This window comes from Mirounga angustirostris, unplaced genomic scaffold (assembly GCF_029215605.1).
Source record: "Mirounga angustirostris isolate CCGP_5_RB_7025 unplaced genomic scaffold, mMirAng1.0.hap1 SCAF_14, whole genome shotgun sequence".
Taxonomy (NCBI): Eukaryota; Metazoa; Chordata; class Mammalia; order Carnivora; family Phocidae; genus Mirounga; species Mirounga angustirostris.
Window position 1 is genome coordinate 56302772 of NW_026991722.1, and position 24662 is coordinate 56327433.

Consider the following 24662-nt stretch of genomic DNA (forward strand, 5'->3'; position numbering starts at 1 on the left):
AACCTGGAATTTAAAAAGTCATTTTCAGAAAGGCACAGAAAGCATTAAGTATTAAAGAAAAAATAATACATTGGACTTCATTAAAATTAAAACCTCTCAAATGTCATGGGAAAGTGAATAAGCAAGCTCCAGACAGAGAAGATATTTGCAATGTGGATATCTGACAAAGGACTTGTACACAAAATATCTAAAAGTCTTTTATAGCTCTGTAATAAGGAGACAAAATGACCCAAATGAAAAATGGACAAAAATATTCGATCAGATACCAATAAGCACCTGCTCACATGTGTCATCAGGGAAATGCAAATTAACATCACAAGGAGCTGTCACCATATGCACATCAGAATGGCTGATGTGAAAATGGATTGACAACACAAATCTGTGACAGTGTGTCATACAACAGCACTCTCACATGTTGCTGGTCTGCAAAATGGTACAATTTTCCATAAGGCTTCACAAATTCTTAAATATTAAACACACAGTTACCCCATAACTCAGTAATTCCACTCCTAGTTTATCCAAGGGATTTGAAAATGTTTGTCCACACAAGCCTTGTACATTTACTATACACTTAAAATCTGTACATCTTCTTGAATGTAAATTATAACTCAAACTTTAAAATTTCCTTTTAAGTGAAAAAACAACAGCTTACTTGCTGAAGATCAGATGTGGAGTCAGACCACAGTGTGAAGAGCAATACCACAACATTTACTACAGAATGGCATTATGGGATGGGGGGAGGGAGCCCAAGGGCACAATGTCAGAACCATCCCCTAGTTTAGAAAGGTGGCACGTTAAATAAAGCATATGTAATGATTTTCAGTGAAATAAGAAAAAAAAGGCCAACCTGGGAGGATAAAGCCAATCAAAAAGAAAAGTCTATTTTCCTTAAACAAAATAAACTTTTCACAGTGGGGGAGCCCTGCCATAGACTTACTCGTCTTGTAACAATAGGATCAAGGTCTTTAGGGTCACGGTGGCTGAGGGTCATGAGATCGGCATTGAGGGTTCTAATGCGCTGTAAGCGAAGGCGAATGTATCGTGCGGAAGTAAACTCCAACAACTTGGGTGAAAGATCATCAGCGCTTGGTCTGCCATTGATTAGTGATGTATGAATCTAAAGATAAAGACATCAAAACGAACGAATGTCAATTTTAAGCATGCAAAAATATAGCCCTGATTGTTTAACTTCAGGACATAATGATACCATCTAAAATCAAACCAAACAACTAGACTCTTGTAGAAACCCAACATTTGTTTTTTTTTTTTTAAAGATTTTATTTATTTATTCATGAAACACAGAGAGAGAGAGAGGCAGAGGGAGAAGCAGGCTCCCAAGGAGCAGGGAGCCCGATGTGGGACTCGATCCCAGGATTCCGGGATCATGACCTGAGCCGAAGGCAGACGCTTAACCATCTGAGCCACCCAGGCGCCCGAAACCCAACATTTGTTAATTACTACTTGTGAACACCATGATTCCAAAGTATCTTCAATTAATTTAAAGTTATGCATTCTGGCATCTCAGAGATTGCTAGAAAACTTAATGGGACCACTTCTCCCAGTGTTGAGGGTATTTTAACATGCATCATTAGGCTATGACTCCGCTGAAACAAATTCTTAATGTCCAGAACAGACTGGGGAGAGTGAGAGAAGGTGCCAGAAAGTTTTGTATACCCACTCTCTTAATCTCTGCTCTTGAAACAATGCAGGCTTGCTGCAGAATTCCTGCTGTGAAGAGTCGTCAGGAGAGGTTTTGCAGTTTTATCTCAAGTCAGGCGCTACTAAAGAATGGCTTGTTCTTTGGGGGCGCCTGGGTGGCTCAGTTAGTTAACTGTTTGACTCTTGATTTTGGCTCAAGTCATGATCTCAGGATCGTGAGATCGAGCCCATCACTGGGCTCTGCACTGGGTGTGGAGCCTACTTAAGATTCTCTCTCTCCCTCTGCCCTTCCCCACAGCCCCCCACACTGCTTCCTCCATTAAGAAAAGAAGAAGAAGAAAATGAAAAAAAGAAAGGAAAAAAAAAAAAAGAATGGCTTGTTTTTGATCATACTCTGACTTTAATGAAGTGTGTATGCCCCTCTGGGCATGGTGAGCACTGAGCTGGAATACTTCACAAGCTATCTCCAATCCTCAACACCTCCAAAGAGGAGAACTTCACAGAGAAAACTAGAAACTACTTCTTTTAGAGGCGTTTTAGCTCTCCCTCTAATAATTCAACAAATGTTCTTGCTCTGGTGTCATGGGAAAGAATGCTTTAAGAGGCTCTGATAGAGTTACTGAGTCACAGCAGACAGAAGACTGAAGGCTATTCTTGAAAGGAAGAAATCAGTAAGGTGAAATGTATGGGTTATGACATCAATCATCAGGATACTCCCGTCAATATCTTGAACACAGCTAGATAGTTAGATTAAAGATCCCTATAATCTGTACTAAGAGAGATTAACTTGGAGTGTTCAATGTTGGCTCTTAAAACGGCTATCTTTACATCTGAGGTGAGGGTTCGGGAGAAAAAACAGACATCACTGCGGTGGGCACAGTACCTCTCCATGCTCAAGTGGTACCAGTCTAGAATAGTAGGAGGTGCAGATCACTTCGTCATCCGCCCTGTAGGTGGGTGGCCCCCGTCTTGGAGTGATATTGTAACGCGTCAAACACTCCGTGTCACTAACTGCATAATACTGCCAGGGGCTGAACGTGATGCCATCCAGAGAACGCTCCAAAATCCAGTTTCCAGGTCGAGGGGCATTAGCAGCTTTGATGATGATGTAGGCAACTTGAAAGACCTGAAACAAAGACACTGAGAAATCTCAATCAAGAAGCAGTAGCCACTGCTCAAAAATAAAGTGCCTCTTGAGAGAAGGATTGTCTGATGACCACCAATGCCTCCTCATGCTTTTGAGTGTAATTCCGTATGAATGTTGATCAGAAATAGGTCTTGTGAATGTTCTCCTGGTGGCATCGCTTTTCAAAATAAACTCAAAAAAGTATTCACAAATAAATGTGTATTATTACAATCATCATTAATAATTTTGAAATTAACATAAGTGCTTGTTCTCTTACTTCCGGTGTCTTGCCATCTGGATCCTGAATGATCATAGTGATATTACATTACACCAGTGGTAGCTTAAGTGTATTTCTTATAGTAATTTGGAAATAATGCATCTGAATATGAGGGAAAAAAGTCAGTCCACTTCGTATGTGCCTGTTTGAATGACGTAAATCCAAAGCATGAACAATAAGGAAAGCTGACAAGGATGTGGAAAAACAGGAACTCCAGTGAATTGCTGATAGGAAGGCAAAATGGTAAAGCCACTTTAGAATGCAGTTTGTCAGTTTCTTTAAAAGCTAACCCTATTCTTACCATACAACCCAGCAACTGCACTCCTTGGTATTTACCTAAATGAATGGAAAATGTCCAAAGGCGAATGGATGAACAAAGTGGGATACATCTGTACACTAAAATGTTATTCAGTGATAAAAAGAAATAAGCTCTCACACTACAAAAAGATACAGAGGAATCTTAGATCCATGTTGCTAAGTCAAAGAACCAATCTGAAAAGGCTACATACTATATAATTTCACAAATACGGCATTCTGGATAAGGTAAAAATACAGAGACAGTAAAAAGATCAGTAGTTGCCAAACGTGGGGGGAAGGAAAGTGGACTAAGGGACCACAGAGGATTCTTAGGGCAGTGAAGCTATTCTGTAGGATATGTAATTGTAGACACCTGTCATTATACATTTGTTAAAACCCATAGAATGTGCAACACAAAGAGTGAAATAATGTAAATGAGGGACTTAATTAGTAACAATATATCTGTATCAGCTCATCAGTTGAAACAAATGTTTTACACTAATGCAAGTTGTGAATAAGAAGGGGAATGGATGCAGAGGAGCGAGGGGGATAGGGGACTCTGTATTTTACACTCATTTTTCTGTAAGCATTAAAAACTGTTCTGAAAGATTAAAAACTACTCATTTAGAAAGAAATAAAAAGAAAGTGTAGAGCTGGCATACAGGGGAAAATAGGATGTAGATGACCACTAACAGTATGAGGAGACCAGCCAGGTAAATCTTGGATTTGGAAGGGACTCTTGTTGCTATGCAGCCCCAAATTCAGCACTAAGAAGGAATCATCTGTCCACCAACCAGCCCCTCTTGGAACACTCCAGTGACAGGAAATTCGTTTGCTCTTAAGATAGTTCTTTTGTTTTATGGAAATTTCCTCTGCTAGGGGATCTTTCCCTGAATTGATTCTCAAGGTGCCTCATAAATTCCATTCTCTGGAGCTGCAGAAAAGATGCTGATTCCATTTCATGTAACTCTCCTGCAAACATTTAAATACAACAATCATATATCATCTCCAGAATCCAAAGTTCTCAGCTTCAACTTTCTGTTTACCTGAAAATACTTATCATTTCAAAAGACCTCATTGCCTTAGGTGCCTGGGTGGCTCAGTTGGTTAAGCAACTGCCTTCGGCTCAGGTCATGATCCTGGAGTCCAGGGATCGAGTCCTCCATCAAGCTCCCTGCTCAGCAGGGAGTCTGCTTCTCCCTCTGACCCTACCTCCTCTTGGGCTCTCTCTCTCAAATAAATAAATAAAATCTTAAAAAAAAAAAAAAAGACCTCATTGCCTGTCATGATGCTCTGGACACAACCTAACTTTAAAATGAGCTGAATATAAAACTCCAAATGTTTTTCTGAATTGGGAAAAACATAGTAAAAATATTATGTCCTTTGTTTCAGTAATTCAGCCTTAGCAAGCATTCACTTTTCTGTTAGTAAACCTAGATTAGGGTTAGGGTTGCAAGCAACAATAATACAAAAAAATGTTTTTTTCCATGTGAACTGCTATTTACTCCAGATTTCCTATAACCCAAATTAATAGAGGTGATTTTTTTTAAACCAAAGTCAAATATTTTTTTTTATTTTTAAGATACATATGTAGTATATGTATATAAATGGGTACACACATATATGTGTTTAGTGTATGTCTGTGTGTGTCTGTATACATATATATGTGTATGTTCTGGGAAGGAAGTTATTATTCACTTATTCTGAGTCTTATTGCTTCTGGGTTTTTTGTTTTTGTGGTCTTTGTTGTCAGCTTCTTCCATTTTAGTCCTCTCCAATTCCAGGAACACAAGAGTACCTCAATGCTAACCCACCATAAGCCAAATAATTTTACATTCACCTACTGAATCGTTCTCTGGGAGAGACAATTATCTTTCATTATTGTAACTCTATTCAACAGCCTCCAACCAAACTCAGTCTGCAAGCGATAGAAGTGTGTCTATTTTGACGACCCATATTCACGTGCTATTTTCCTTCAAAATGCAATCACTTTTTTTAAAGCACATTAGAAGTAAAACAATGTTCTCGGGTTTCAGTAATGAGGAAAATGAGCAACTGTGTCTCTGCTAAGGTAGAACTGAATAGCCCATGTTTAAAAATCTAGAACCATTTTTATCAATTAAGACCACATTTAAAAGTTAAAATAATGCAGGGTGCCTGGGGGGCTCAGTTGGATAAGTGTCTGCCTTTGGCTCAGGTCATGATCCCGGGGTCCTGGGATCAAGTTCGAGTCCCACATCAGGCTCCTTGCTCAGTGGGGAGCCTGCTTCTCCCTCTGCCTGCCACTCCCCCTGCTTGTGCTGGTTCTCTGTTAGATAAATAAATAAAATCTTAAAAAAAATTAAAATAATGCAAAGACTATTTTGTCCCAGCATAAACATCTCCAGAAAATTCTCCCATGAACACAATTACATGAGTTTTATTTTTCAGTGTTTATTTTAAAGAAACTTGTCCCCCAATTTTATAATTCATATATTTCATAATTTATGTTTCCCTGATTTACTAAATTTTAATGTTACTGAAGTACTGAACACTTCTGAGAAGTACTTGGCAATTAATCTTACTGTCTCCTCTAGAACCAGTCCCAAAGTATATCCAGAGTTTGTTATACAGCTTGGTGCGACACTTCCACCTTTACAAAGATCTAGTGCTGTCCTGGAGCATGCTGACAGACTCCATCCTTCATAGTTTTCCACCGGTTTTCATAGCGAAGAGAGAACATCTCATCTTTACTCATTGCTTGTCCAATTGCTTTACAAATATTTTCATCATAGAAGTAGAACTCCAATATCATGGAACCTTGATCATTCATCATTGATGGAATATGTTAAACTTGACTCTAAAAAATGGAGGTGCCCAGGGGTGCCTGGGTGGCTCAGTCGGTTATGCATCTGAGTCTTGATTTCAGCTCTGGTCATGATCTTGGGGTCATGGGATTGAGCCCCATGTGGGTCTCCAAGGTCAGCAGGGAGTTTGCTTGAGAGTCTCTCCTTCTACCCTTCCCCCACTTGTGATCTGTCTCTCAAATAAATAAATAAATAAATCTTTAAAAAAAAATTGGAGGTGCCCAGTGAGACAGCATGAGGGGGCAGCCAATTAGAGAGGGATAGAAGGAAAGGAAATTCACAAAGACAGCTGAAATGAAATGTATTTACCTTCTGTTTTCCAGTTTCACATTTAAAATGGAAAGAACTAATAGGATGACTTCATGCATGTTAAGAACTTTATGTGTATCATCTCATTTAATCCCAAACAACTCCTTGAGTTCCAATGATTGTTGTGCCCATTTTACATATTTGGAAACTGATGTATAGAGATATTAAGAGACAAGCTACTGAGTCGCAGGTCCCAATAAGAGCGCTGGCCCCCAAATGTCCACACACACCTAAGGTTGCTGAACTTCCTTTTTGTGATACCCAAATAAAAGACTCCTATGTTCACTTGAACACTGGGCTCATATCTAAAGAAATGCAGTGGCAGCTAACTCTGGAGTTTCTATTGCGAGAGCCTGGGATGAGCCGGGGGTGGGGGGTGGGGATGGGAGGGTGTGTGAGAAACAAAGATGAATGACAGCTAATGCTTATGGAGTACTTACTGTGGCCAGGGACAATGCCAAGTGCTTTATTAGAATTATTAATGTTTCATTAGAATTATTGGCTTTTCTAATCCTACCACTAAATTCTTCTTATGAAGTACATTATTGTTATTTCTGCCACTTTACAGATGAGAAAACCGAGGCATGGAAAGGTTATGTAATCCCATGATCTCACAGGTACTAAAATGTATACCACAGGGATGCCAGGATGGCTCAGTGAGTTAAGTGTCTGCCTTCCATTCAGGTCATGATCCCAGGGTCCTGGGATCAAGCTCCACATCGGGCTCCCTGCTCTACAGGGAGCCTGCTTCTCCCTCTCCCTCTGCCACTCCCCCTGTTTGTGTGCACTCCCTCTCTCTCTGTGTCAAATAAACAAATAAAATCTTTTAAAAAAAAATGTATACTATAGGGCTTTGAGCCCAGCAGTCTGTTCTCAATCACTATGCCATGCTGGTACAGATGGCAAGGAAAAGGAAGGGCTAAGTTCCAGGCTGGGGCAACTGGTGGGTACTAACCCAGTTTTTCCATTATTGCAATACCATGCTCTTGTATTTTCCTCAAACTCTTGTCAGCTTTCATACTGAGAGCTTAGCCGTCTACAAGAAAATAACACCAAATGGAAGAACAGGGAGAAACTTCAGGACAGTCCCTCAAGGAAGGAAATGTTTAACTCTTATCTTGATCAAGGCCTTGGGCTGTGAAGCTGGGCATTGTTCTCACAATCTCTCAATAGTCCTCAAGGTCCCCAAATTGGAGACCAAAAAACAAACCAAGAGAGGGACTGTGGGCTGTAAATCTACGAAAGAGGAAGAGGAATGTATGAAGCATCTAAACATAGTTTGTCCTCACTGAAGCCATGTTATTGACCAAATCGTGACTCCCCAAAATTCATATGCTGAAGTCCTAACCCCTACTACCTCAGAATGTGACTCTATCTGCAGACAGGGTCAAGAGGTAATTCAAGTTAAATGAGGCCATGCAGGTGAGCCCTAATCTAGTATGACCGGGGACTTCAGAAAAAGATTAGGACACAGATGCACACAGACTTAAGGGTGACCATGGGGACACAGTGAGATGCCATCTGCAAGCCAACAAGATAAGTTCCAGAAGAAATCAACCCTGCCGACACATTGACCTTGCTTCTAGCCTCCAGAACGCCGGGCATATAAATTTCTCTTGTGTAAGCCACCCAGTCTTTGGTATTTGCTATGGCAGGCCTAGCAAATTAATACAAGCTCTGATTCACCAAGTGTGCATTCATAAGCAGGCATTAGCACCTAACACAGAAAAAGTGAGGGATTCTATGTTAGTATATAGAATCTTAAACGTTTGCCCAATAAAATCCATATTTCTGTTGCTTTTTTTTTTTTTTTGTACATAGTTGACTAAACTGCCTTTTCTCTCCATATAAGGTTGGCTGAACACAAGCTGATGATGCAGTTTTCACTAGACTCAGAGTCACTGTGGTCTTGCCAAACCTGCAGCTGATACAGCCATTTCAAAATCCACCTTCATCACGGTTTTCCACCAAGTGGCCTTTGTTAATGATCACTGGAATGCACATAAACAGTGTCACATAAAGTAGACGTACATCAAACACCACTCTCTACAGAGGAATCCAGACAGGAATTTCCATGCGGGCTGCTGTCTTAACTTAAATATATTAAGTCCACCTCAGGCACAGGCATCTGAAAAATACAGAGTCTAACTCTCCAACAGTGGAGGTTAATTTCCAACATACTTGGAGAAGTCAAGTCTCTCCTCTCCACAGAAAGATTGGCTCCTCTCTGCTGGACCTCGGCGCATAATCTGCAGGGGACCCAGATACCCCACGGGACCCCCGCCCCGGCCCCCGGAAATTCTCCATACAAGCACTTACTGCCTCTGTGGTTGTCACTAAACAGTGACTGGAGGAATGTTTTCTCTCTTACGTGACGGAAAAGAGCTTTTCGCAGACAAAAGTGTTTTAGGTTATGAGTCAAATTATATTTAAAAAGAGTTAAGTGTATTTGCTCAGTAATATTTCTCAATTATCCCCATAAAAGTAGTGAATTTGTGCTTCAAAGCTTTATTTCTTATGACATTATTAGAAAATAAAATTCAAAATGATCATTTGAATTAATATTTATTACCCAAGAATATAGAAGTTATTATTTACTGGAAAGCCAATTACTACCACAGACACGAATCACTTCTGATTTTAGAATATCCATCACTCAAACATCCAGTCAGTTGATAATTTTGTGAAGTAGCAAGCAAAGTTTGGGGCGTTGAAGTTTCCTTGGCACACGGGATACATATGATACACATTTTAGGTAAACCTCTTATAGACAATTACCTTAAAATGTCATTTCTACCATATTTTAATTGGCTCTTTTACTGTTCTCTCCTCATTTTAGGACCAGGATACAAAATTAACAGACAGAAGGAAACAACTTTGTGAATGAGAGAACTTTGGAATAAAACTAGATTTGTTTTTCTTTAAATTCGGTGCTGTCATTAGAAGTGCAAAATAAACATGTCAAAATCCAATCTTCCCCGCCCCCCCCTTTCTTTTCTTTATGACTTTTTATTGGAGAGAGGAAGAACTGGCCACCAATAGTGACAAATTTAGATCAAGTCAGTTTCTTTCCTTAATTTTTTTTAAGATTTGTATCTCAGAAAATCAGGAATGGCCACTTTGGAAGCAAGCTCAGATACTTCAAGTAGACATTGAGGAAAAGCAAAAGTACTAAAGATGATCACTGACAAATGGAGGGCACAGCCACAAGAGCCTGTCCAAACAGTAGATGGTCACCTAGAACCAGCAATCTGAAGATGGGAAAGGGATATTCAAAACATCTGTCAGAAGCAGTTCTGTTTTTCATCAACTAGAAAAGCTATTTTAAAAAGGACCCACCAGTAAGCCGTCCCATGGGCCACATGTCCCAGTTTCCATTTAAGGATGACTAGCAGTATTTCAAAGGAAAAGTGTGGAACCACTTTACGAAGTCAGAACTGAAAAGGAAGGGGTTGGTTTTCATTCCCTGTCTCCACGTATGTCTCCACATAATTGTTCCCACGGCTCAATTTCCCTGAGTGCTCTGGAATGATTTTGCTAAGTTTTGTGGAAGATTAGTTGGAACCACCTCAAAAGCACAGCAGGCATGTCACCGAATGCCCTTTGTGGGGATCTTCACCTTTTTTTCCCCATCCTGTGTCACGTGACAGCCCAGCACCCCTAGAATGAGATAAACCCACTTGATGTATTTAGAGGTCATTCTCGGATCTGAGAAATACAAAAGGCACCTTTCCTATCCCCTGATGCCACAACCTCTACCGGTTTTTCACCTATGAATATCTTAGCCTTTGAAATTACATTAGCCTTCTTCCCAAAATGCAGTCTCCCCTTTGTCAGCTTGGAGCAGAGGTGACAATAAATAGCTTTCCTTTCTTCCCCTACTGATTGTGGAAGTAGGCTCAGAAATCTGTCATGGAGATTGAAGAAAGAAGTTAACAATATTCCAGAGAAAAGGAAAAATGGAGGTTGTGGCTTCAGTGAGTGGTCTGCCTGACATACTGCCTCTGTGTCACAGGCTGAGCAGACCTGTGCACACCTGCTCAGTGACCTTGGCCTGTGGGTCAGGAACCTGTGTCCTGAGAATAATCTGCTCAGTAAAAGAAGAACAGAGACGTGACCTCCGGGAGCTCAGAGGGGTCAGCTCTTTAGCCAGCTAGAAAAATGACTGCTCCTCCCCTGGGGCACAGGAGGGATGGGCAGAGAAGCAGAGATGTTATTCTTAGAGATGCACCCCATAAAGACACATGAGGACAGGAGCAAGGAATGTTCCCTAACAATTTTTCACTTAAGGTTCATTCAACAAACATTGATTGAGCATCTGCTTTGTAACAGGGACTGTGGCAGGTGCAACCAATACGGCAGCGAAGTGGAGAGAAGGGACAGAGGGACGGGGAGTGAAGACCCCACAGGGCCAAAGCACAGAGCAGTATAGAAATGGCAGGAAGCCAGCCTGGCTTGAGTGTAGACAGCAAGAGGGAGACTGGGCAGGCCGTGGGTCCTTGCACCATGTTCAAACTTTTAGACCATTAGAGGACCTTAAACTAGGAAGCTGCAGGGTCAGCAGGGATGAAAAGATCATGCAATTGGATGCGGGTGCCGGGCAATCAGGAAAGATGGTGACGCTGATGCACTGAAGACCAAGACCTAAGCACAGAAAAGGTCAAGTGGATCTTCAAGAGTTTCCTAAAAGGTCAAATGTGAGTGAGAAAGAAAACACAAAGAGGCCAAGCAGAGCTCTCAATTTCTCAGCTTCTCAACTCAACTTCTTTTTATTTCAGCTGTTAGAACTGCTGTTGGCCCATGATACCCCAGTCGCTCTCGTGATGGTCAGGTGCCTATAGCTTCATATCCCTTCTTCTTCTCCCTTATCTCACTCTATGAAAGTAAAAGGGGCCCCTAATTATTAAGCCTCACAAATCCAACTGGCGATATCATCCAGAAAATCTGTGCGAACCTGTACTTGACTAACTCCATTAAACATTAGCCTATTCGTTATACATTTACAACTCCTAGAAACAATAATTATGTGTTTCTTTCCTTTGGTCACGAAATCTAGCCGAATCATTTATAGTTTTAGCACTAGAGAGATTAGAGCGCATTTTTTGTTTTTGCAAGACTTTGTTCTTTATGTAGAAAATTGGTCTATGTCCTATTTAAAGATTCTCATTTTTTTAAGATACATCTAACTTCATTGAGCATCTATCACTTGTCAGGCATTGAAGTGATGGTTATCACATTCAAATCATCTCATTTAAAACTTAAAAAAAAAAAAAGAATATCTAAATAAGTGTCTTATGTAGAAAGGCTTTTGTTTACTTAAAAAGATGTGGCGGAAATGTAAAATCGTGCAGCCATTATGGAAAACAGTATGGTGGATCCTCAAAAAACTAATCATAGAATTCCTTTTGAGCCAGCAATTCCACTTCTGGATATGCCCACAAAAACCGAAAGCAGGTTGGGACGCCTGGGTGGCTCAGTCAGTTAAGCATCTGCCTTCGGCTCAGGTCATGATCCCAGGGTCCTGGGATTGAGCCCCAGGTTGGGCTCCCTGCTGGGTGGGAAGCCTGCTTCTCCCTCTTCCACTCCCCCTGCTTTTGCTCTCTCTCTGTCTAATAAATAAATAAAATCTTAAAAAAACAAAAACAAAAACTGAAAGCAGGGGCTCAAACAGATACTAGTACACCAATGTTTACAGGAGCACTATTCACAATACCCAAGAGATGGAAATAACCCAAATATCCATCAATAGATAAATGGGTAAACAAACTTTGGGCTATCCCTATAATGGAATATTATTCAGTCTTAAAAAGGAATGAAATTCTAATACAATCTACAACATGGATGAACCTTGCAGACATGATGCTAAGTGAAATAATCCAGACACAAAGGACAAATAACTGTATGATTCCACCCACATGGGTTACCTAAAGTCGTCAAATTCATAGAGACTGAAATTAGAGGTATGGTTAATTGGGGCTGGGGAGGGGTGGGAGGAATAGGGAGTTAGTGTACAAAGTTTCATTTTGGGATGATGAGAAAGTTCTAGAGATGAACATTGGTGAAGGTTGTACAACAATGTGAGGGTACTGAATGCCACTGAACTGTACCCTTAAAAAATGGTTAAAATGGCAACCGTATGTATATTTTCCTCAAGAAATAAAAAGATGTGAAAATAGGGAGAGAAAAGTAAATGGCATGAAGACTCAACTTTTCGTGGAAGATGGAGATTTCTTTTTTTAATTTTTGTATTGTTATGTTAATCCCCATACATTACATCATTAGTTTTAGATGAAGTGTTCCATGATTCATTGTTTGTGCATAACACCCAGTGCTCCATGCAGAACGTGCCCTTTTTAATAACCCATCCTCCCACCCCCCTCCTCTCTAGAACCCTCAGTTTGTTTTTCAGAGTGATCGTCTCTCATGGTTCGTCTCCACCTAAAGATGGAGATTTCTTAATTGAACGCGAGTGGGAGCACTGTATTTCCAGTCAGGGAACTCTGGAGAAACCAAAGAAGCCATGTGGAGGTCAAGCAAACAGCACAGAGGGCATGTCTGGACTCTTACCTTCCCCATGACCCTATTTCTGTCATGTTCTCACGGAGCTCCGGTAAGGCATGATGGTATTTTACCAAATACAAAACCTAAGCCCCAAACTGTTAGGGTTTGAAAAGGAGAAGAAGGCCCTTGTCTAGAGATTCACAGTTCAGACAGATTGCTTTCCTCCTTGGGGTTACTTCCTAAACCACGAGCTGACGCCTGGGCAGCCGCTTCTTGCTGGCCCTAGCTCATTCTGGTGTAAAGTAAGAAATAACCCTCAATGGTGGCCATTACAATGGAGGCCTACCACATGGTCATCTCTCTAGCTTTCTTGTGCTTCTATCCTACAAAGAACAAAGGGAAATACACTCTGATAACATGCCATAAGATATTAGAGAAGAGAGAAACTGTTAAATTTTAAGTCTGACAATTCTCAGTCACCTTCCAAATCTGAGAGGGAAAGTTCTCAGGAACGATTAAATCTGCACTATATCAGTCACTTGATGATTTACTTTGAAAAATATGACAAATGCCCACATTTTATCAAAAGCTATTCTAGAAGGGTATATGGGAACTCTGGTACTTCCCACTCAATTTTTCTGTAAATCTAAAACTTCTCAACAAAATAAAGTCTATTAGTTTTTCAGCAATGAACAAAGCAATTTACACATTATTATTGTAGTTATCAGTTACTCAAAGAAAGCTTACACCACCCCCATTGGCTAATGAGTGGTTTTAAGACTTCACCAAACTTCTCAGGATGTCTTAGTTTGGACAGCTGTGACTCCCCGGCTAATAATCTGCAGGTTTTAATTTGATCTCACAGCTTTCCCAGACTTCATTTCCGTACCTTATGGCACATAAAGGGCAAGCCAGAGCGGGTCAGTGCCCTCCGAGTCTCTGCGAAAATATTTCAAAGGGCTCCCAGGTCTGAGGAAATGTACAGGCAGAGGGACTGTTGTCCCGGTCGCTAGAGAGTTTCTACCTTTATCACTGTGGGAGTTTTGTCATCTCACCGAAACTAATACTTATCAAGTAAGACTTCCAAAATCACTCCACCCAGTTAACAAATTTTTAATTTCTTACCATCTAGAGAATTATAAACTAAATTTGTTATTTTCCCCAGTTCAGGCTTAAAATGACAAATCCGGAGAATGTTTTCTCTACATTCCACTGCATTACTCACAATGAATAATGTGAATCTGAATCAATATGTTCTTCACTTATCTCACATTATAAGTCTAGTGTGAAATAGTATTTGGGGGAGAACACTTTATAAAATGCTCAATTTTATAAATTGATGTAAGGTACCAGTATCAGATTTTTAGTGATTTTCCTCAAGTGCCGTAATTATTCTTGGCACCTCTCAAAACAATGATATTTAGGGTTAATTCATTTTTTTCCCTTTTGTTACAATATAAAAATTCTATCGTGCCTCTTGCATTGATACGCAAATATCTAAAAATGTCACCACCATGTTACAAGCAATTTGACCATTCCCGTAGAGATTAATAATCAGTGACATAATTTATCCATGTGAAGATAATAGACAAGAACAAATAAATATTGTTTAAGCATCTGAATTCAACCCAGCACTCCCAAATATATGTCCAATACAGTGACATAAGTCAATAAATGTATGTTACATCTGAATAAGTGCATGAACAAATGAATAAATAAATAATAATAGAGGCTCTGCTATTCAATTAGCAGGGAACAAAAACTGAAAGGAAATGTTAATCTCTGTGCTCCTGAGGGGTTTGAGACACACACTTTCATTCACTGTCAGTGAGTCTACAAAGGGAACAATATTTTGGAAAAAATAAGGCAGTACAGGTCACATTGGAAAGATGTTTAAGCTCTTTGACCCAATAATCCCATTTCTTGGAATTTACATGAAAATATAATCAGCACTGCAGTCACAAAAATATTTAAATATTTGTTGCAGCCTGATTTTATAAAATTGGAAACACCTTACATGTCCAACAATGGGAACAGGATGAATAAATTATCATGTACCCAGATGGTGACCTATTATTCTGCCATTAAAAACTGTTACAGGAATGTAGATGCTGGCATGAAGAAGAAATTGGTACTGCCTGGTCCTCGTGGAGTAAACAACTAGAAAACTAGATAAAGATATAAAAGAAGGGTTCTAAAATATTGGACAGCAGGCGGCACAGGACGGTGATTCCACAGAGAAGAGCTTTTCGCCTAGAGACACTTTCTGGACAGTGGTTCGTCAGTGTCTGATAAAGTTAAATATTGACATACCCTTTGGCTATGCAATTCCAACCCTAGAGAAATAAAAACATATGTCCAAAAAAAGATATTTATAAGAATGTTCATGGCAGCTTTATTTACAACAGTCAAAAATGAGAGCAACTAGCAGATAAATAAGTTCTTGGATCTAATGCATAACACAGTGATTATAGTCCACAATAGTGTATAGTAAACTTCAAAGTTGCTAAGAGACTAGATCTTAACTGTTCTCAACATAATTACAGGACATGATAGAAATGTCAGCTATTGCCTCTGTAGTAATCATATTGCAATACATAAATGTCTCAAACCAACAAGTCGTGCATCTCAAACTTACACAATGTTATCTCTCATTACATCTCAATAAATTAAATAAAATAGGCATTGAGAAAAAGAACTGGAACAACCCAAACAACATAACGAGATGATGGATAAATAAGTGTTGGTACATTCGTGAAATAAAACACCCAGAAATCAAAGACCAAACCACTCATACAAGCAGCAGCGGCTGAATTGCACAGCTGCCAGGCTAAAAGAAGCCAGACACAAAACGACACACCGTTTACCCCCCTTTATATACTATGTAACAGGCCAAGCTAATCTCAAGTGAGAAACATTCAGGACAGTGTTTCCTCTGGCGGCAGGAGGTGGGGGGCTGGCGGAGGGCTGACTGGGAAAGGCACAGGGGAGGTTCCGGAACTGGTCTGTATCTCGGTAAGGCTGTGCCTTACCCATGTGTCTATATGTGTCAAAACCCATCCAACTATACCCTTAGGATGGGTGCATTTCATGGTGTGTAAACTGTATCTCAGTCAACAGGAAAAAGGAAAGAAGACATTTATTATAGGACTGGATGTACTATTTTAGCTCCATAAACACACCTTTCCTCAGCTGCTCTGCTATGTACCTTTCCTCATCGCCTGCTCCCTTCCTTCACTCCCTTCGGGTTGTCTCCCTGATTTCCCTAAGCTGCCCTTCCTTTGTGTTCTCCAAGCATCCTTAACCCCTGCACAACCTACACCACTGGACCAAAGAGGTCTGCTTACTTGCCTATTTCCCCCACTAGACCTGAAGGCCGGAGGGCCAGGCTCAGCCTTACATAACAAGTGAAGCGGCAGTGATAATAACCAACATATATAAGGAAGTTACTGTTTGATGTACACTTTTCCGGGCTGAGAGCTTTCCCCAGATGTCATCATTGTCTTGTTCATCAAGGAATCCTGAGACCCTGGTGCCCAATAAGCAGAGATATGAATTATTAAATATATACGGTGTTCTCAGATATGATAGAATAGGTCAAAAGGTAATTCCTGGTAATTAGAATCACAAATGGTTTTTTTAAAAAACTTTTTTCTCTTATGGGGCGCCTGGGTGGCTCAGTTAGTTGGGCGTCCGACTCTTGATCTCAGCTCAGGTCTTAATCTTGGGGTTGTGAGTTCAAGCCCCACACTGGGCTCCACGCTGGGTGTGGAGTCTACTTTAAAAAAAAAAAATTTTTTTAAATAAAAACTTTTTTTCTTGTTTTTCCTGTATTTAAAAAATTTCTGCTTCTATATCAAAATAAAGGACATTTCTGCATACAGAAAAGGCCAATTGAAGACCTAAAAAACACAAGAGCTATTTTGAGGTATAGCTGAGGTATTCATGAGCTACTTTGCTTTTTTATTTGTTACAACTTTTTAGAGATAAATATGTTGCAATTTGAGCAGAATGTTAAGCAAAAAGCAAATGCTACAATGGATTCCAACTGCACTGTATTTTTCAAAGAAATATTTCTTCAGGAATGAAAACTGATCTCTTTTTAGCTTCAGTATAACAGAAAGAAATAATGATTTCAGAACAGACTTTCCTTTCTTTCCATACATATACAAGACAACTTTATTTTGAAGACAAAACAGTTGGGGACAAGAAAAGTATATTTTGACAGAGTCTTGAGACTATCTTCGCTGATTTCCCACAATCCTTCGCAAGGCCCAGTCTAAGGGGCCCTGCTGAGTGAGACGTACACCATCATCATAAGGCCAGTACTCTGACATTCAAAACAGAAAAAGGGGAAGGAGGATGGAACACGAAACTGTGCTAACTGGAAAAATGTTTACGCTTGACTGTTGGGCAAACTATTGATAGTAAGCTTTATCATTTAAAGCTTAAAAGTAAATCTTGCCAAGAAACAAAACTCCACATAGTTCTTGAAGCCTGGCCTCAGTTATTTGAATTTATTCAGCTCACTGTTCACGAACATCGGACAATTTAAGGTACAATATTTGTATCCCCATTTGATCCTCTAGCTCTTTAGGATTCCTAAAGATAAAGGTGCGGCACCTAAGGCTAAGCTGCGGGAGGCTGGCAGGAGAAGCCCCTCAGAGAGCCGTTTTCAGAAGGATGAGGCAGTGATTTTACAACAGGTGTCCAATTGTTTACCCCTCCCCTCCTGACAGGCCACAGTTGCTTCCCGTTTCCTTTACTTGAATCACTGCTGACCTCAGTGACTCAGTGACCCATAGAGCACAGGGAAGCGATGCTGCATGACTCGGAGGCCAGGTCTACATGGGGACATAGCTTCTGCCACTTCCTCTGGAAGTCCTTCTGCTGGAGCTTTGAACTGCCATATAGGCACTCTGCCTTAAGGCTGCCATGCTATGAGGAAGCCCACACCTGCCCACATGGAGAGGCCATCCAGAGAATTATTGAGGCCACATGATAAGGCCAGCCCATGGGTGCCTCAGTACCCCCTCCCCAGCTGCCCAGATGCCCCCTACCCAACTGCCCAGCACCCTCCTTAGCTGCCCAGACTTCCTTCCCCAGCTACCCAGCACCCTCCCTAGCTACCTGGGCTTCCTTCCCCGGTTGCCCCACCTCCAACCCCCATGGACTGCAACCTTACGCATCACTCAATCAAACCCCTCCTGAAATTCTGGCCCATCAAAACCGGGATAGATATAAAATGAATGCTGTTGTTTTAGAGGTTTGCTGTGATTTCTTACACAATAGATATGCAATAGATAACTGGAGAAGTTGTGTATGAAACAATAGAATGAGAGAAAAGTGTGAAAACAAAAGAAAGACATATCTATGAGAATAGCAGCTTTGCAGAAAACAGGATGAAAAAGATAAAAATGTCTGAAGGACAAGAATTTAGTGAGGCTTACTTCCAAATCACAATGAACAGCTTAAGATTTCTTCCAATCTATTCTTTTTGCCAAACAAATTCAAGAAAAACTTAATATCTGAAATTGGTTGAGACCAGTATAAAGTGACAGAAAACTGAAACACAATGAATCACTTTGAATACATACAAGGAAACGGTAACAGTAATTCCTACCACAGTTTCCAAGAAGGGTCTCTGCCTGACCTCTTTTAATGAACAGCCAAGACTCACTTACAATGAGAAGCTCCAATTTACATGCAATTCTTGTTCTAAAAATCTTACAAGATTTTCTGTCTTAAGACTGTGAAATCTGCCTGTTCTTTTCTTACTTACCCTGTCAATGTGCTTAGCAAACACTTTCTATTTGGATGATACAATAATAAATCTCAATCTTGTTCTGGTCCACTTTTCAGAAATTTTAGGGAAAAAAACAGCAGATATCCAAATTAATGAGGTTTTAGAAAACCCAGCAAACAAGCAGCTATTGTCTCAAGTTTTGTATAAAACAAAGGCCCTTCTGTGATTATGTTCCCACAACAAAGTGCTACTTCCTAATTAAACCTACACAGAAAATAAAGCACTGCTTCAAAAGGCAGCTTTATTTTCAGTGCCATAAGAAACATTTCCTTTTTTACAAAACATATTTTATCTTCTAAAGGAACATTACCAATTTTTACTCACAAATCTGACCACCCCCAGAGAAACTGTTTGCCCAGGTTTCAACATTTTCAAAGGAGAATACAAAACATGGATTCATTTTCCTTCTTCTTGGCCAAAAAGCACACGGTAGATAGCACCCAAATCTACCAGTCACTGTAGGGAAAGGGCCCGCCTAGCAGCAACGTGAGTAAAGAGAACAGGGGGAGGGATTAGGAAGAATGTGAACTATCCTAAATCAGGAGGAAATTATAAGAGATCCGGCCAGTTTCCCCATAATGCAGAGGACAACAGCGATAGAGACCAAGAACAAGAGAGGTGAGACAGTGTAGCATAGTGTGGAAGGAACCAGAAGTCCTGGTTTCCAATCCCAGCTTCAGCACACAGAGCCCCATGAACCCTGGGCAAGTCACTCAACCACCCTGTGCCACAATGTGCTTACCTCTGAAGAGGAGAACATCTGTATTCCAGGATTGCTGGGGAGAGCAGATAAAATCATATGGATGAGGAAAAAACTGCTGTGTAGTCTACAGCCTATACTTATGTACTTGTGTATATATGTGTATATAGAGAGAGAGATTCCTATATGTGTTCATTGTATATGCATATACAATATATAGATTGTATATTCACATACATAGATTCAATATGCTATATATAGATTCTATACCTACTATATATAATGCTACAACACTATCTTACTAAATTCTATATTATTCTAAATTCTATAATATTAAATTCTATATATTACATGCATACATTATATATACATTATATATGTATACTGTATATAATCTATATACTACATACAGTTGACCCTCAAATAACATGGGTTTGACTTGCATGGGTCCACTTATACATGGATTTTTTTGCAATACAGTACAGTACTGTAAATGTATTTTTTCTTCCTTATGATTTTTTTTGTTTTTTAAAAAGATTTTATTTATTTATTTGACAGGGAGAGAGGGCACAAGCAGGGGGAGTGGCGGGCAGAGGCAGAGGGAGAAGCAGGCTCCTGGCTTAACAGAGAGCCTGATGTGGGGCTCAATCCCAGGACCCTGGGATCATGACCTGAGCTGAAGGCACCCAGGTGCTCCTTCCTTTTGATTTTCTTAATAATATTTTCTTTTTCTCTAGCTTATTTGATTGTAAGAATACAGTATATAGAGGTTTGTATATATAATACATGTAACATAAACTATATTATATATATATTATATATTATATATTTACATGTATATAATATGTATATAATACATGTAACATAAAAAAATATGTGCTAATTGACTATAAGGCTTCCAGTAAACAGCACGTTGGTAGTTGAGTTTTGGGGGGGTCAAAAATTATACACAAATTTTCAACTGCATAGGTGATAAGTACCCCTAAGCCCCATGTTGTCCAAAGGTCAACTATATAAGTCCTATACATACACATTATATATACATGTTCATATATGAAGTATATGTATAGATTCCTATACACATACAGGTGATAAATGTTCCTTTTTAATGGGAAAATCAAAATAAAACTAAACACAAACTTGTAGTATGAACCTTGAAACTGATATGCATTCACTGCATTACTTCATTGGCATACATATGAGATCAATCCCTTTTTACTGAAAGCTCAAGTTATTACCCATAACAGAAAACAACTAAGGTGTCAGGCATGGAAATTCTATGCAAGTGATGGGTACGCCGTGTAGAAGAATATTACTGCAACTTTAAAAATTATATAATAGTGAGTTTTAGTCATGTTTGGAAACACTCATGCTACAAAGTTAAATAAAATATCAGGACACTACCATATACGTCAAAAATCTCAGCTGAAGGGATGGGATTGCCCAGTGATGCAGACAGAGCCCAGGCTCTTGATCCTCAGGGAGTCCTACCCTTGAGCGAGTTACCTGAATTCCCTGAGTCTCGGTTTTGTCATTTGTCAAAAGGAGATAATAATAGGACCAAACTCATAGCGTATGAGGATTTGATGATGTAACACCCATAATAAATATGTAATATATGATAGCATTATTGCAGCATTATTAAATACACAGAAATGCATACAAAAGTCTAAAAGCAATATGCTCATAATTTCATGGTTGCTTCGGAGTGAAGTGATTGTAAGTTTTGCCACCTCTTTACATTTACCTGATCCTTCTAATTTTTCTACCATGAGCCCATATTACTTTCCTAGCCAGAAAAAAAAAATAGAATTATTGACTTATGAATTTATTTTTCAACATCTACTTAATTGCATCCCTTAACCTAATCTTACTAGCTAACTCCAATTAGATTATATCAAGGTCTTGGTTAAAGTTTCCCTTGGTGATATCTAAAGATCTTTGGGACTTCAAAGTCATTTGTGGATATATGACATAAATATGACAGAAGGATAGGGAGTTCACATTTATTTAGTGTGTGGAATTTGTCAGGGGCTTGACTAGGAACATCCTTCATTCTTAATGCTATGGCCTTCTACTTTATAAATTATGAAAGCATATCACCCAACTACATTTTATATATCTCCACCATGCCACACAATAAAAAAGTAACAATAAATACATACATAAATAAACAGAACTGCCTCCCCTTTTCCTCTACCACTGTACTTCTTAAAGTCACAGCACCAAGGTGTCACCCTAGATGGTCTCTCGGTCGAGATCTAAGGACACACCTAGTCTGTCGATGTTATCAGAAGGCAGGCCATGGTTTCAACTTGAAAATTCTAAATTTTGCATCTTCATTCCAAAGTTGATCTAAAAGCTTACTATAAGCATATTCAGGATCTGGCCAACCGCGGTATAAGATAATTCTGTTCCAGGATTTCAAGGGCACGTCTCTGTGTTTACATGGTCACACTGACAAAGGGATCACCTACTGAGAAAGTATTTGTGCTTGTTGAGGAGCAACTGCAAACCTACCTTTCTATACTCTGCTTTGTGGGGCTTTGAGTGGAGGCACTAGCAGGAGGCTGGAAGGCTGGAGGAGGGAGGCAGGGAGATGAGGCAGCCTCCTCCAAGCCTCCGGGTGCAAATAACCCAGCACGTCCCGAGGTTCCCCTTCAGTGTCAGCATCCCTGAGTTCTCTTTTTCTTAAAAGATTTTTTTTTTTTTTTTTTGTCAGAGAGAGAGAGAGTGAAAGAGCACAAGCAGAGGGAGCAGCAGAGGGAGAGGGAGAAGCAGGCTCCCTGCTGAGCAACGGGCCCGATGCCTGACTCCATCCCAGGACCCTGGGATCATGACCTGAGCCAAAAGCAGATGTTTAACCAACTGAGCCACCCAGGTGTTCCACCTGAGTTCTCTTGGTACTCCCTTCCCCTGTTCTCCACCACCATTTAACCTGTTCCTCGTGCTAGATCCATCCCTCTAAATAATTGGTGTGGCTTCTGTTTTCCTGAGTGGATGGATCTGGGCTGATATAAAACAGCATGTATGTCACAATAGCCAACTTTTAAAAATTGTGGTAAAATGTACATAAACATCAAAAATGACCATTTTCGCCATTCTAAGTGTGCAGTTCAGTGGCATTAAGTCCATTCACACTGTTGTGCAAGCATCACCACCATCTGCCTCAAGAACTTTTTCATCTTCCCAAACTGAAGCTCTGCCCCCACTAAGCATGAACTCCTCGTTCCCTCCTCCCCTCAGCCCTGGCAACCAACATTCTACTTTCTGTCTCTTTAGACAGGACTATTCTAGGTACTTCATGTAAGTGGAATCATGCAGTATTTGTCATTCTGTGTTTGGTTTATTTCAAGTAGCATGTTTTCAAGGTTCGTCCGTGTTGTTACAGGTGTCAGAATTTGCTTTCTTTTGAAGGCAGGATTATCTTCCATTCTATTTATGTACCATCCTTCGTTTATCCATTCACTATTTTTTTTTAAAGATTTTATTTATTTGACAGATAGTATGAGAGAGAGAGCATGAGAGGGGGGAGTGTCAGAGGGAGAAGCAGACTCTCTGCCGAGCAGGGAGCCCTATGCGGGACTCGATTCTGGGACTCCAGGATCATGACCGGAGCCGAAGACAGTCGCTTAACCAACTGAGCCACCGAGGCACTCTATCCATTCACTATTAGCAGACACGGGTTGCTTCCATCTTTTGGCTACTGTGAATAATGCTGCTCTGAACATGGGTGTGCAGAGATCTCCTTGAATTCCTGCTTTTGGTTCCTTTGGGGGATATATAGCTAGAAGTGGCATTGCTGGATCATGTGGAAACTCTCGGTTTAACTTCTTGAGGAACCACCATACTGCTTTCCACAGGACTGTACCATTTTACGTTCCCACCAGTGAGGCACAATGATTTCAATTTCTCCATACCCTTACGAACCTTGTTATTTGCTGTTTTGCTTTTGTTTTTGTTTTTGTTTTAGTAATAGCCATGTTAATGGGTGTGAAGTGGTATCGCCCTGTGGTTTTGATTTTCAAATTTCCCTAATGATTAAAGATTCTGCCTGGTGTCTTAACTTTGAAAGTCCTGTGCCTCAATCGATTGAGAGCCTCTATCATAAGGAGTACATTTTCAGATAATTAGCAGGGACTAAAAGAATGGTGACAATCACTAAAGTCAAGATCCATCAAATGTGCATGCTATCCCTCACTCAGAATGATTTCTTTAAAATTTTAAGTTGTCACGAAAGATCCCTCACTCACGCCCAGCTGCACAGCAAGCTTCTAGCTCATGGGACAGTGAGCAGCAGTTTGTTACGTGGACTACCCACGTAACGTGTTAGCGTTACAAGTGTTAGGATGACTCTTAATTCTTATTTTTCTTAAAACAAAAATACCACACTCATTTAATTCCCATGCAATATTTTTTAAAGTGAGATATTGCTAAATATCTAATAACATAAATTCAAAAATTTTGTGAATCAATGCCAGAATGAATAGCAGGCATTATTTTAAAGAAGTAAAAAATGAATCTAATCGTCCCCCTGGTAATGTGTTACTAAAGCAAACACTGCGCTGCTAAAACCTTCTGCAAACTAGACAACATTTGTGGACTTTCTGATAACACCACTTTTTCTCATTTCTTTAATTTATCTTTCAAGTAACCAAACACGAAACACAGAGGCTACAAATGGCAGAATTTCAGCAGGGTCATCAACTAGAGAATCAAGAGAGGGATTGAAATCTTTAGCTTTTGCCAACACAGAATGAAGCTGGTAATTTGGTCGTAAAACCTCAGGAGCTGACATATTTATTAAGTTACATGAACACATTTACAATATGACGTTGGGGACGCCTGGGTGGCTCAGTCGGTTAAGCGTCTGCCTTTGGCTCAGGTCATGATCCCAGGGTCCTGGGATCGGGTCCCGCATCGGGCTCCCTGCTCTGCGGGGAGCCTGCTTCTCCCTCTGCCTCTGTCTCTCTCTCTGTCTCTCATGAATAAATAAATAAAATCTTAAAAAAAAAAAAAACAATATGACGTTGTTATGACTCCTGACGATACTAAGGTCTGTCTACAATTATACTTTAGAAATCCATACTATAGAATTTACATTTTTACTGAAGTGAAACAAAGCAGTCAAAAGGCTTGTT

The 24662-nt window shown here is 40.0% G+C and overlaps 1 protein-coding gene across 1 annotated transcript in view; it reads right to left on the reverse strand.

Moving 5' to 3' along the window:
- Window positions 1-24662, reverse strand: part of LAMA1 (laminin subunit alpha 1) — a 164226-nt gene that overhangs the window by 106169 nt on the left and 33395 nt on the right. The window contains exons 4-5 of the mRNA XM_064578796.1: window positions 2543-2785; window positions 938-1117 (exon numbers count right to left, since the gene is read on the reverse strand). Of these exons, the coding sequence (XP_064434866.1) occupies window positions 938-1117; window positions 2543-2785 (423 nt within the window). The remainder of the gene's footprint in view (window positions 1-937; window positions 1118-2542; window positions 2786-24662) is intronic.